At 36.6% G+C, this 14,063-nt stretch overlaps 1 protein-coding gene across 2 annotated transcripts; it reads right to left on the bottom strand.

The window, feature by feature from the left end:
* Nucleotides 1–5,454: 5,454 nt before the first annotated feature.
* Nucleotides 5,455–7,252, bottom strand: LOC131438651 (uncharacterized). Of its 2 annotated transcripts, XM_058608805.1 has the most exons (5): nt 6,915–7,252; nt 6,758–6,849; nt 6,531–6,696; nt 6,378–6,473; nt 5,455–6,176 (listed from the first exon to the last, which is right to left on the bottom strand). In XM_058608805.1, the coding sequence occupies exons 1-4, from the start codon at nt 7,015–7,017 to the stop codon at nt 6,400–6,402; spliced, it is 435 nt and encodes a 144-aa protein (XP_058464788.1). In that variant the 5' UTR covers nt 7,018–7,252; the 3' UTR covers nt 5,455–6,176; nt 6,378–6,399. The 2 variants fall into 2 exon arrangements, with proteins under 2 accessions (XP_058464788.1, XP_058464787.1); XM_058608804.1 differs by lacking the exon at nt 5,455–6,176 and having other exon boundaries at nt 6,280–6,473.
* Nucleotides 7,253–14,063: the final 6,811 nt, after the last annotated feature.

Below are 14,063 nucleotides of genomic sequence, written 5' to 3' on the forward strand. Positions count from 1 at the left end.
GGCAAGGTTTCAATGATCTCGAGGGTGTACTGAATAGCAGCTAATTCTGCGACGTAAACTGAAGCCGGATCACTGAGTTTGTACGAAGCGGTGATGTTCTGATTGAAGATACCGAAGCCTGTGGACTTGTTGATGTTTGAACCGTCAGTGTAAAACACCTTTTCACAGTTGACTGTTCTAAATTTATTATAAAAAATATTTGGGGCCACTTGAGGGCGCACATGATCCGGAATTCCATGAATCTCTTCTCTCATGGATGTATCGAAAAACACAGTAGAATCAGAAGTATACGAGAAATGAGCACGGCTGGAAACAAACGAAGAAGGATTAATATTCTGAGCCATGTAATCAAAATACAAGGACATAAAACGGGTCTGAGAATTGAGCTCGACAAGCCTTTCGAAGTTTTCAATAACCATCGGATTCAAGATGTCGCATTGGATTAGCAATCGATATGAGAGGTCCCAGAATCGGTTTTTTAACGGTAAGACGCCCGCGAGCACTTCGAGACTCATCGTATGAGTCGATTGCATGCAACCTAAGGCAATACGCAAACAACGCTACCGAATTCTTTCCATTTTAATGAAATGGGTGTTCACCACGGATCGGAAGCAAAAGCATCCGTATTCCATCACGGACAGTATCGTTGTTTGATACAACATGATCAGGTCTCCTGGGTGGGCACCCCACCAAGTTCCGGTTATTGTGCGAAGAAAATTAATTCTCTGCTGGCATTTTTGTTTCAGATACCTAATGTGACATCCCCAGGTGCCTTTGGAGTCGAACCAGACCCCGAGATATTTAAATGTGAAGACCTGAGCTATAGTTTCACCCCTTAGTTGAAGCTGTAGTTGTGCTGGTTCTCGCTTCCTTGAAAATACAACCAGCTCAGTTTTCTCCGTAGAGAACTCGATACCCATTTGAAGAGCCCATGTCGACAAGTTGTCGATACGGCCGATACGAATTGTGATCGGAGGCTGGTTTTCCTGGTTTTTGGATGGCGATCACTTGCACTTGTCTCCAGTCGTGTGGGTTGAATTTTATTCTGTCTAGCCCCGGGGCTTTATTGTTACATGGCAAGAGTGCAAGTGAGAGCTCTACCATCGAAAACGGTGTTTCGTTTGTATATGGTGTCGCGGCGCGAGTGATCTTCTGTTCCGGAACAGAGTCTGGGCATACTTTTTTAGCGAAATCGAATATCCAGCGGTTGGAATATTCCTCGCTTTCATTCGTGGTGTTATGATTGCGCATTCATCGGGCTGTGTTCCAAAGAGTGCTCATAGATGTTTCTTTCGTTAAGCCGTCTATAAACCGACGCCAGTAACCGCGTTTCTTGCCTCTAATCAAGTTCTTAGTTTTAATGTCTAACGCCGCTTAATTCCGGTAATTATCAGGTGTTCCATTTTTTCCGAATATTTTATATGCGGAGGCTCTCTCCGCGTTTAAATTTGTGCACTCTTTGTCCCACCACGAGTTGGGAGGACGGATGTTAGTTTTTGAGCCGGGTACACGTTTCGTCTGAGCTTGAATCGCAGTATCGAGAATCAAGCCAGCCAAAAGCGTGTACTCTTCCTACGGAGGAAGTTGTTGAGTTCTTTCCAGTTTCTCAGACATCGATGATTGCTACCGTGGGGATCCGGGATTACCTTCCACTTGCAATCCAACAGCGCACTTGGTCTTGCTGGTGGTGCAGGGATCCGTGTCATTTCTCCCGTATTCAAGATTTTCATATTGAAGTTGTCGCAGATATCATGGAGCATAGCTGATCTGTTAGCGTCGTGAAGACAGCCCCATCCCGTACCGTGTGAGTTAAAGTCTCCTAAAATTAACGTCGGTGCGGGAAGGAACTCTATGATATTACTGAGCCGCCGATGCTCAACCAAGGCTCTAGGGGGAATGTAGATGGAAGCAATACAAAGGTCCTTACCTTTGATTGTAACATGACATGCGACAACTTCAATACCTGGTATCGAGGGGAGGTTAGTTTAATTAAAAGAATAGCACATTTTGATCCCCAAAAGTACTCCTCCGTAGGGATTATCGATCAAACAATTACCGGCTAACGGTACTGTTTCGATCGTCCGCTCACAACAATGCACTGCTTCAGTGTATAATGTGCAAAAAAATCTCACAGGAAAAAGCACTATTGTCTATTACACAATAGCGATCTAATTTTGATCGTCTGGTCACTTTATCACACACGGCAGTCGGCACTGGTTTTCAAGGCTTCCGCAGTAAACACAAAGCACGTCCGTTCACTCGAAAGGTTGAAACGGCAATCCGTAGCTCCAATTTTCTACACGGAAATCACTTTGAACCCTCTGCTTCAAGTGATGTGATGAATTGCTTTATGGATTAATTGTAAAGCAAAAAGCAGACATTGAAAAGCACGAACTACTGAAAATGTTTACTTGATCCTGAGGCATATTCATTTCATAATTCTCGGTTGATTTTTCATTAGGGCGTATAAGCAAGTGACAGTTTTTCTTTAATCACTCTCTCTTTCCATTATTGTGATGTGATTAAAAAGATTTTCTTTGATACCAATATTCTGTTTGAAAGTATAAAGTTTCAGGTATCATTTCATGCAAAGAGTTGAGTGATAAACGTGGAAACTGCTTGGTAATTATTAGTAGAGAAAGTAAACAAAGAGAAACTGTCACTTGCTTATACGCCCTTTTGAAAAATTAACCGAGAATTGTGTTGTTTTACCCAACAGCTGACAGAGAATTGACAATATAAATATAATGAACCGAAAATTGACATCATAAGAGACTAACCACGGCTATGCTTTTCATTTTGCAAACATCAACGTTACATTTTGTATAAATATATCTGAATGTGTTCTTATATATTTGATGTGACTAGTTTTTAGAATAATATTACGAGAGCTAGCATAAACCCAAAAATACATTCGACTTTGAATTTTGAACACCATCTTACCAAAAATTAGAAAATATTTTTGTTCAACCACTTTGATTAATTTGTTTTTATAGAAATAACTACACAAGCTATATTGATTCACCTAAATATTTTAAATAAGACGATTTGCAAACTATTTTTTGAAAAAACTAAGGAAAAATCATTCGGCGGTATTTGCAATAGTTCGACCTAGAGTTTGCTTTCACTAGGTTTAATTCACACGTATTTTTCCATGCAGTTCGTTTAAGCGTTTAAGTTCTGAAACACAAAATCAAAACTGGAGCAATGAACGCAAGTAAACACGTTACTGTAAGCATCGTAGATTATCAAAAGCATGTTTTAATTGTTAATGATTCAGATTAAAAGAAATTCGTTGTGCTTTTCACTGTTTTGCTATTCAAATGTATATCATTTGAGACATTAGTTAAAATCGCATAAAAATATGTACTCACACCTTTCCATTTAATTCATATTTGAAATCGTCATACACTGGAGTCTCTTTTTACGCGGCTTTTTTATACGGATTTCCAAAGTTACGCGGTTTTTTCGGCATCAAAAAATTTTTTCTATGTCCCAAAGTCGGTTTTCACAAAAAAAATCTCTTTGAGATTACACCAGATCTGGACGTTTCAAACATTTCTAAGATATTTGGCATCAAAAATTTTTTTTCTTTAGTTTTTCGGTTTTTTTACGCGGAATTCTGAAGTCACGCGGTTTTAGGAATTCATATTGTTATACCACATTCGAAAGGTCATAGACTGGAAACAATTTTCTCAATCTTTCAACCTTTTAACTACCATATTGACGGAGCTAGAATGGTTCTATTGATTTCCATTTTATTTGATTTTTGAAGAAACTGCTTCTCCGAAAAATTTGAAAAAATTCAAACATGTTTAAGGCATTATGGGGAAGGTTTAAAATTTTTTCTTCCATTAAAAAATACTAGAAAATTTTGAAAGATATTTTTTCCCTCTTCTAATTTTTGCACCACCCTGGATTTTTTAGTGATAAATAAAAATTTTTGGACATGTTGAAGTGGTATGTTTTCATATTTTTAAAAAATGTGAACGACCAAAATATTTGATTTTTTCTAAAAAATAAATTACAGTCGACCATGCGTCCCCATCAAATTCTGAGCGAAGGAAACACATGGTGTTTTGTTCTAGCAGTTTATGCAACTCAAGCGCAGGGCTTAGAAATCAAAGTAACGAAAAGAAGGAAATGAGTTTAAACCTTTGCATAATACATACACGATCATACTTCAGGTACAACCGAGAAAGTTACAAAGCAAGAACTTACTGGTATGTGGTTCATATATGAATGGTAGTAGTATATGAACGTCGCGAGTATCCCACATATGAAATTCGGTTACGGCAGTCAAGAACTAAAGCGGGTGACTTTATATAATTCGATAGTGTTTCATGAAATGGTCAAATCGTTTTGCACTGTGGGGTCTCGTACAACGCGGTTTCTTTTTTGCCAGCTCTGTACATTTCACTAAATACATAGCGAGTTAAAACAGCAGTGAATTGATTTTTTTTTATATTCGTGTCAAACAGAAGTGGCCATTGATGAAGGTTGGAATCGATTTCTTAGAATTTTTTTTTCCATAAATACGTTTATTTTTTGAGGATATTTACATAAGTTTTTCTTCGCCTTAGCATCACCTTCACATAGAATTCTTATCCTAATATAATACTAATATAGCGTTCCTCTGAGAGTGAAAATTACTTACTGAACAAAGGACCATATGTTTCCTTATAACAGAACTTTATGGGGACGCTTGGTCGACTGTTATTTAGTTTTTAGAAAAAATTAAATATCTTGGTCGTCCACATTTTTTTTTAAATATGAAAATATACCACTTTAACATGTCCAAACATTTTTATTTATCACTAAAAATCTTTCAAAATTTTCTAGTATTTTTTAATGGAAGAAATACATACTCAAAAATTTTGAAAAAAATTGTAAACCTTCCCCATAATGCCTTAAACATACTTGAATTTTTTCAAATTTTCGGAGAAGCAGTTTCTTCAAAAATCAAATTAAATGAAAATTAATAGAATCACCCTAGTTCCGTCAATATGGCAGTTGAAGGGTGGAAAAATTGAGGAAATTGTTTCCAGTCTATGACCTTTCGAATGTGGTATAACAATATGAGTTCCCTTTGGGGGCTGATTTCACATGCTTATCCTGCTATAGGCTTTATCACTCATCTATAGCCGATCACGGATAAGAAAAAAGAAATTAATTATGAATATACCAAATCGCAAGAAAGTCTAAGAAGTTATTCATGTTTTTGTTCTGACGTGAGGTAGTTGTCAGTGTGGTTTCTTCCAACCAAAAACAGATTTGAAAAATCAAAACGATTGGAACTGCGAAAGTAACCATTTGCCCAAAAATACATCCCAGAGGTTGAAATCGAACCAACCAACTATTTCCACCCATAAAATTGTTGATTTTAATTTGCAATAATTATGGTTTCGGGTTTACCGGTTTGTTAAATAAGAACGGCCGTTTTATACTGCCCGACGTTTCGACCACTGGTTATGGTCTTTTTCAAGGGAAACTGTAAGTTTATTGATTATGAAATATATTACAAAAACATTAAAACTGTGTGTCAACTCACTATCTTATCGTTCCTCGTCTAAAAAACGTATGCCCACGAACGGCTGTTTACATAATATGTGATTTTAATCACATTTGCTTTCTTATCGTTCATCCAGAGAAGCTGTTTGAGATATATTGTATATCCTTACCTCTTGAATATCTTGACTAACTAAGACTTTATGACAACTGTACTGGATCAGATTTTATTTAATCTTATTACAGAATGTAAACTATAAAAATCTATCAGTGATTGAAGACGTAGTAACCTTTCACTAAAAAAATGATTAAAAAAATTGTTTTGTGACAAAGAAAAGTCTACGTAGATTTTCTGCTGTATTATCATAACATGAAAAATAATATTTTCTCCAAATCATGACTCGTTTTGGTCATTTCTAGAATCGGAATATTGCCCGTACAGGAGCTCGTTATTTTCTATCGGTATTAAGGTCGCATTTTAAAAGAAATCGAAGATCTGTTTTTCAAATATAATTTTCTCTTTTAGTGTGTGATTCGGAAATTACGTGCTCTAGTTTTAAATCACTAATTCAGACAGACGAAAATCGTTGGGTTGTAGAAACCCTAGGTCATGTTCAGGAGTGTTCTAGTTCCAGATGCATAATTTATGTCAGCTTTCAAACTTTAATCTGAAAATTGAAACAAAAAAAAATTGAAACCTCAGCAACATTTTACGTGCAGAAAAATATAGAACATCAGCGTAAAACACTTTAAAGTTATATGTTCGAATAAATAAAACTAAAACGGCTTGTTTGGGATACGTTTGTGGGAGTTTCAGTTCTGCTATCCATCTTCCATATAGAATTTCAAGCTGTTGAATTTGGTCTTACATAAATAATCCTTAATAATTGGCTATGTAGCCCTTTGTCGCGTTTTCACGTAGCGTCTCACTCCGGTCAGTATCCAAATCTGGCCAATCGAAAGAGCTACAATTCAATTAAAGTAATTATATATAATCCGTTCCAGTCAATCAGACAGCTTACCTAAAAATAGCGTCACTAAAACCAAAGTAACTACGCCTTCACTTTTACGATCAAACGATTCTCCATTGAACATCCGGATCGATAAGCTCGTGAGCACGTTGATGATAACTATTAGATCAAAAATAATCGTAAAGATAGCATTAGCATGCACATTTGCCATGTTCGCCTGCAAACAAAATAGATTTTGGTAAGCACGTGATGTTGGTATTATGTTCCCGTGTTTTTACCGTGCTGATTCCAATTAGCAAGAATATGTTGAAGGTAAGAAACAGTGTGGCCATCATCAGCTTGATGAACGCATCTTTGTCACATTCATCTCCTGTCGAATGAAACAATGGTAATTATTTTACACCCCCGGCATACGTCATCACTATTGTCACTCACCCATCAATGTGTTTACAGCCGCTACAATTTCTATAACCGAATATACCATACAACCGACGGCATAAACATAGCCTACTATTCGGAATCGCTCCACCTCTAGCATCACAATGGGCGCAGATTAACGGAAGATTACACGTTTGTGGACAACACACACGCTTGACCAACGACACACCGTATGGTTTAGCAAAGTTTGCTGAACTGGAACATTGCTAACTTAGCAATGACATTTACACTCCGGTTCGGCATTTGCTTATCTCGCCGCGGCTGTTAGGAATGACGACAGCGATAATCCAAAGCAGTCCCTCAAATCCCCGAATGCAGCCAAACCTAAGATGCAACCGGTGTTAGTCACACTGCCGGTGGCAAACAAAAAATCGGAAAATATTTCGATTTGAGAGCTGCCATGGACTGTTACAAAGACATTTCGAATCGTTGCCTAGTTAGTTTAGTTTTTATTCTAAAAATGCATTTTCTGGCACAGCTGTCAGTGAAATAAGACGATGGCTGCTCGGTCGGCTGGATGGAATAGTGTACGGAGTCAACTATTGCACAGTGGGGAAAAATGTACCAAAAACGCGACGATTTTTTGGATACATGATACAGCTGACGACAAAGCACTTTTTTGGTGTAAAATGATCAGTAAAATCGATTCCATGAATTTAGAAGGACCGCACGAAACGCTATCATGTTCATTTTACCCCAAGTTTCCTTTTTATACTGCTTTGTAACTTGCAGAAGAGCGAATAGATTTTTTCTGATGTAAAAAAGTCCAACAAATCGATCGCATATAGTTTTAATGACAGCAGCAAACTCGTTGTACCGTTTTACCCCATTTTTTCTAGTTATAATATTCCGTTGAAATATATTACGTACAAAACATCTGTGATCCAATCAAACACAAAGGGAATGACAATACTAGCCTGTTTAACCCGTTTTACACCAATTTATATCAAAAGTCGTAATTCTGGGTAAACTTTCTTTCGCATACCGAAAGCAGGCTGATTGCGGTTGATGAAAATCGATTGATATTACGGAGAAAGACCTAAAAGTAAGATTACAAATGGATTCAATGAACGCACGAATCTTGTTGTGCCGTTTTACCCCAATTTATTTCAAGTCTTGCCAATCTGTCGTAGACGAATCACTGTCAGCAGAAGACACTGACGATACTGATGAGTGGTGATGAGAAAATAGAGAAATAATTATCTGTGCAAAAAAACGAAAGAATGAAAACATATTTGTGTGAAACCATGGAAGCGAGCCACGATTGGCAACCAAGAAACCACCTACCCTCCCACTCTTTCCGGAGGTTGTTGCGTAGAATTGCTACTGCAATTTGGTGACATAATCACTCATCGTATTGATATAACACATGGATCAATAAGTCCCGAGACTAACAATGGAAACAACATTTTTTTTGCAAAATTTTTTTTTATTCATCAACATAATCACCTTTTAGGGTGATACAATGGTTCCAACGTTTTTCCAATTTTTCAATACCATGTTCATAAAAAAATTTATCTTTCGCTTCAAAATAAGATTCAGTTTCAGCGATGACCTCCTCATTTGAGCCAAATCTTTTTCCCTGGAGCATTTTTTTAAGATCAGCAAAGAGCCAGTAGTCACTGGGGGCTAAATCTGGCGAGTATGGGGGGTGGGGAAACAGATTAAAGCCCAATTCATTCAATTTCGCCATTGTTTTCATCGACTTCTGAATCATCGACTCGTTGCTGTTTTTGTTCCATCGAAAGCAATCGCGGCACCCACTTGGAAAAAACCTTTTTCATGCTCAATTTTTTATGAAGGATAGTAAATACACTTCCATATGATATCTGTGTCATCTCAGCAATCTCACGGAGCTTCACTTTACGATCTTACATTATAATTTTTGTCACTTCACTCACATTTTCCGGTGTAACGGCTTCCACAGGTCTACCCGAGCGTTCCGCGTCATTTGTGTCGGTACGACCACGTTTAAACTCGGCGAACCACCGACAAATCGTTGCTTTTGATGGACAAGAGTCCGAATAACATTTTTCAATTCATTGTTTCGCTTGCACGGTGGTTTTTTCCATTAAAAAACAATGTTTTATCAAAACACGAAACTCGTTTTTTTCCATTTTTTAAAGAAACTTCAAAACGACTTTACTCCAACCTCGATAACTCAGCTGTTTCTGGTCGGATCGACTTAAAATTTTGACCCGTTTCAAACAAAGGTTAGTACTCTAGAAAGACGTGGTTACTGGTTTACTACGAGCGCCATCTCTGCTTTAGTCTCGGGACTTATTGATCCATGTGTTATGTTTACGATAAACTATCAACTATGAAGAATGATATGTGCAAAACTTTTTCGGACCTTAATTAGAAGGTTTCTTCTTAGAATGTTATTATTTTTCACTCACCTCAAGATTTCAACTGCTGTTTATAGCTCTGTGACATAAGTAAGCTTTATGAAACACTTTTGAGTTGTTCTTCACCGATAAACTTATCCTCTGATCTAAACATTTAATTATAAAACCTTTGAATAATTCACTCTTCTGGTTTTAAAGTTTTCCAAAAATCCACGATAAAAAGTTTGCCGGCCTGCTTTAGTATTGGTAATACCACCCTTTTATATTGGCAGTGATGCCATACATAATTAGAGAAAAAAAAACCTTGCAATGCACTAAAAATTGCATTATTTTCTTTAGTCGCACATTGATATAGTTATAATTTCGGATCAAAACTACTTTCGTACACAGATAAAAATATTTTGTGAATTTACATCTATTTTAATGCACATATTTGGAGTAGGAAATTTAACATAAAGTTACTTTGCAGTTCTGTACGTTTTGATATAATATGAACGCAAAACTAAGCGTTAATTGAAAGATACAGTTATATTGATTGAAAAACCAATGAAATCCAATTTAATTTTGCATCGATGATTGTTTCCAATCAAACTTTCGATTCAATTGATGCCTATTTCATATTACTATACATTTGAATGTCGTGTAACTTTCACCATTTCTTTCTGTGTACGTCACCATCTAAAATTTCAACTTTTTTTTTAAAACGATAATATTTCTCTTATTTCCATTTCAAACATTGCTTCCCCTCCAAGTTATCCGCAACCCTGTTGTCTTATTCACCGTCGCTATGGAATGCAAAAAAATAAACAAGCAGTTCAAGTATTCCAATCTTTTCAAAAAGCCTCGTCCATCTACGAAGAGGAGCGCTCATTCGCGAAAATCATTAGAAAAATAGGTAGAATACGTTGATAGAGTGTGTTTTGGGTAGTGAGTATGTGCGGGACTCATCAGTTCAAACAGTGGAAGAACTGCCAGAAGTGACGGTTCAAAACAATACCACGGAATTTAGAAACTGTACTGGATCTAATAATTTGGTATCAATAGGTAAAGTTTTAAAATATTTTCGTCGATATATGAAATTATATCTTCAAATTTGCATGATAAATCTTTCAGAGCAAATAGCCGATTTGTCATCAAGCCCTTTCGTCAAGTGCCACTTGACTGTTCTCTAGGTGAGGTTGCTTTCCTATCCGTAAACGATGATGTTGTCGACAAAATGGAAAATGTAGAATTTGTTGGTTTGTATTTTTTGAACATGGGAGCTTCATATTCAAAAATTAAAATTAATATAAAAAGCCATTGCAGCAGAGTTTGTTCCGATTTCGTGGTACTATTCTTAATTCCTCAATGTAACAGCTTCCTTTTTACTTTGTAATGTAAGGAAAATGCCAAGAACCAAGCGAAGGCAAACAGTAAACTATCTTCTTTGGCATATTATTCTTTTGGTCGCATGATTGCTATTTGTTAACTTCAGAATTAACATGAAGATGAGATAAGTCCACTCTGTTCTGTTGTGATTTAAATAGTTTCAATGTTTAAATTTTGTTCTGGCAACTGTATTTCTTTCAGCACACAAATATTATTATTTCATTCCTCTCTACTCACAAATACTATTACTAAAAGAAAAAGTATTGTTTCACCAATACTTTTACATTTATTCTCCTTGGCTTCTGTCCACGGTCACCTTAATTTGATCATGTTACTGCGATAATACTCAAAGAGCGTATTTTCTACAAAATGTTAGTATAATAAAACTAATCTGATTTATCAATAATCGATTCGACAGAATCTTTTCAGGATTCAGGAAAATTTTACTTCAAAACAGTTATAAAACCTTCAATGACAGTTATAAAGTATAAAATATATTTGGATCATTGAAGTTTTTTACGCAATATGGACCAATATTGACAGTTTGTATTGGATCTGCTTCCGAATGGTAGATCAAAAGGCTAAATTAAAAAAATATGACGGTTATATTAAAAAAAAAGTAAAGGGGGTTAAACGGACTAGTACTGTCATTCTCCTTATGTGTACTTGGATCACTGAAGTTTTCTACGTAATATGAACCAATATTGGTAGGTCATATTGGATCTGCTTCGGGATTGTAAACCTGAATTCAACATAAAATATTATATTTGTGGGAAAACTGGGGTACAACGATGTAGCGCGGAGCATGCGATCATGGAGACTATCTGTTGATTATTTTTTGAGGTTATATGCGAAACATAAAACTGTCTTGTTTAACCATGATTGGTCCAAACACCGATCAATAGAACTTCTTTCTTTTGAATTCATGACAGAAAAATGACTGGGGGTAAAACAAAATACAGTTATTTGCGATCAATCTTATTAAAACCAATCCATTTATTCTACTTATGAACGTGTCAGGAGTACCTTCCGATTGGTCGAATTCAATTTTTTCCAGAGTTTCACAGTTAGTTTTCAAAGTAAAGTCAGAAAAAAAAGAAAAAAATGTAGCAAAAAGGGCATGATAGTGAATTTTGCGGATCTTCTAACTACCATAAATCGATTCTACGGAAAAATTCTAACTTTGAAAATATTTGCTTAGGTTTTTGTAAAATTATTGAGCAAATTCGCGTTTTTGATTTCTTTTCCCACTGTGCATTGCCTAATATGCATGCACTCTACAATACAATAAAAAAACAGCTGTTGTTTGGTACGTATTTTATGAGTAAATAGCAGCTCACATCTGTTCAATATTTCATTCACGATTGCAACTTTTCTACAGTATGTTCCGTGAAAAAATGCAAAAATTTATATTGTGATTGGCTTATTTTAATAGATTTTACTTTACTATGGGGCGCCTTTTTAAAATTTACCCTCTGAAAGAGTGATACGTATTTGATCGTGAATATCTCTTGTTGTATCTATCGTATCAACATGATTTTTGCTACATGCCATCGAAAATATGATCATCAATTTATGATAAAATTATCAGATGTATTATTTAATCACGAATGATTCAAATTTAGAGGATTCCGAAACGTTTGGTGTCAACGAGTATCAAAGAGGAAAACTCATTACGCATGCTCGCGTTAGATTTTCAGTCATAGTTTTGAAACTAACAAACTGCTAACTGCCTACGCGATGGACTTAGGTCGAGGTAAATGCGATATGCGCAATTCTGTAAGGTTTATGACCGGGATATCCAAATACGTGGAAATGTCGCATTTGGTTTGGGATTGAATGTAAAATGTAATTAGAATGGATCATGCTAGGATGGGATAAATTGTTATATTACTATCTAACTACCAACAAATTTAAAATTTTAAAACATAAACATGCATTGAAACCAGTGTTGGTGATTGCCGAAAATTTGACAGAAGCTGCTATATTGCTATCTATATTGTATACAACATTTTCAATCCTGTAGAAGATGCTACAAGAACTCAAGTCTCTCAATGCATGAGCCGCGAGAGAGTTTTTCTACATTTCTTCGCTCCACTTCATACTCTGAGTATTTCACGCCCTTAAAAAAATTTACAGTCTGATAATGATCGTTGCTGTGTGAAATTTCCCAAGAGAGAATCGCAAGTTGACAATTATCGCAGAAAATCGAATCGATGATTCAACTTGATGATTCTCGTACTAGGTTGCAATATTTCACAACCCTTATGTAGACCATTCACAGACATTTTCATAGACACAACTTATACAAAGGTTATATGCACATAGTTAGAAATGATTCTATCGCAATTATCAACTGCCTGTATAGAATCGGATCGCGAAACGAAAATAAGCGACTGTTTGTGGCTTCAGAGAGGATCCCCACAGCAGCGTGCTAATCTTTGATTCTCAGAAATGTCATCGAAAGAAATTCGCTCTCGCACTGGTGTCTATTCTATGTTAAATGAGCCATGCCGGGTTTTTGTTGTTGCGATGATATCCGTCTCTCTTTGATGGCACTGATTCAATCGTGTGAAGAGTTGCTGGTGAGCGTTCGTTGATACGATAAAAGCCATCCTTGATTTTTTTCGCCTCGAACAGTCATCGGGCGCGGTTCGCTTTTTCGAGCGCTCCGCAAGTAATTTATATTTATTTATTTTTTGACGCGTAGTCTACGTCGCGCGCGGGCTTTTTTTTATAGCCTTTCGGACAAATTCTATCTAGAATAATGAAGTGCGGTGTAAAATCGTGTGTTAATATTGACGATCGCTTCCTTTGGAAATGCGAATTCTATGAAAAATCGTACCATTCAGCCTGCATCGGCGTGCAGCGGCATCAAGAAAATTTTATTCTGGCATTTATGGTACCAGTGTGTGCCGACTGTCAACATTTAATAAGGACAGGAGCTGAAACTCTAAAGCTACTTCATCAACAGGAGCAACTTCTTAAGTACACAAAAAATCAAACGGAAACGTATCACCGGACCACTGCAGACATGAAAACCCATTACCTGGAAATATTCGACAGTGTCGAGCGCTTGCTCATCGACGTGAAGCAGTCATTGTCCAGTATCAGCAGAAACGACCACAACATTTGCGGTAAAGTAGGTCAGCGCATGCAGTCATTCGAGGCCTCGTTACACAGTGCCATAAAAAACGTTAGCGATTTTAGTAAAGTAAATGACCAGCACATCCAGGAAATGAGCGAACGGCTTCTTCGCCTCGAAGAAAAATTCTTACGACCTACCAAATCTGAAGTCCCTGCAATAATACCTAACACTATTCTGGAAGAATTGAGAGATGAAGTCAAAGCAATATCGACTTCAATCTCCAGTATCGGAACCAAAGACCAAAATACCAAACCTAAGTCTCTAGCTGAAGAACTCAAAGAG

The sequence above is a fragment of the Malaya genurostris genome, chromosome 3, assembly GCF_030247185.1.
Source record: "Malaya genurostris strain Urasoe2022 chromosome 3, Malgen_1.1, whole genome shotgun sequence".
Lineage (NCBI taxonomy): Eukaryota > Metazoa > Arthropoda > Insecta > Diptera > Culicidae > Malaya > Malaya genurostris.

Excerpts from the sequence above, each read along its gene's own strand:
- LOC131438651 (XM_058608805.1), bottom strand. The coding sequence starts at position 7,017 with ATGCTAGAGGTGGAGCGATTCCGAATAGTAGGCTATGTTTATGCCGTC. Across the intron at positions 6,850-6,914 it reads GGCTGTAAACACATTGATGG|GAGATGAATGTGACAAAGAT; the intron begins GTGAGTGACAAT and ends TTCATTCGACAG. Across the intron at positions 6,474-6,530 it reads TTTAGTGACGCTATTTTTAG|CTCTTTCGATTGGCCAGATT; the intron begins GTAAGCTGTCTG and ends ATTGAATTGTAG.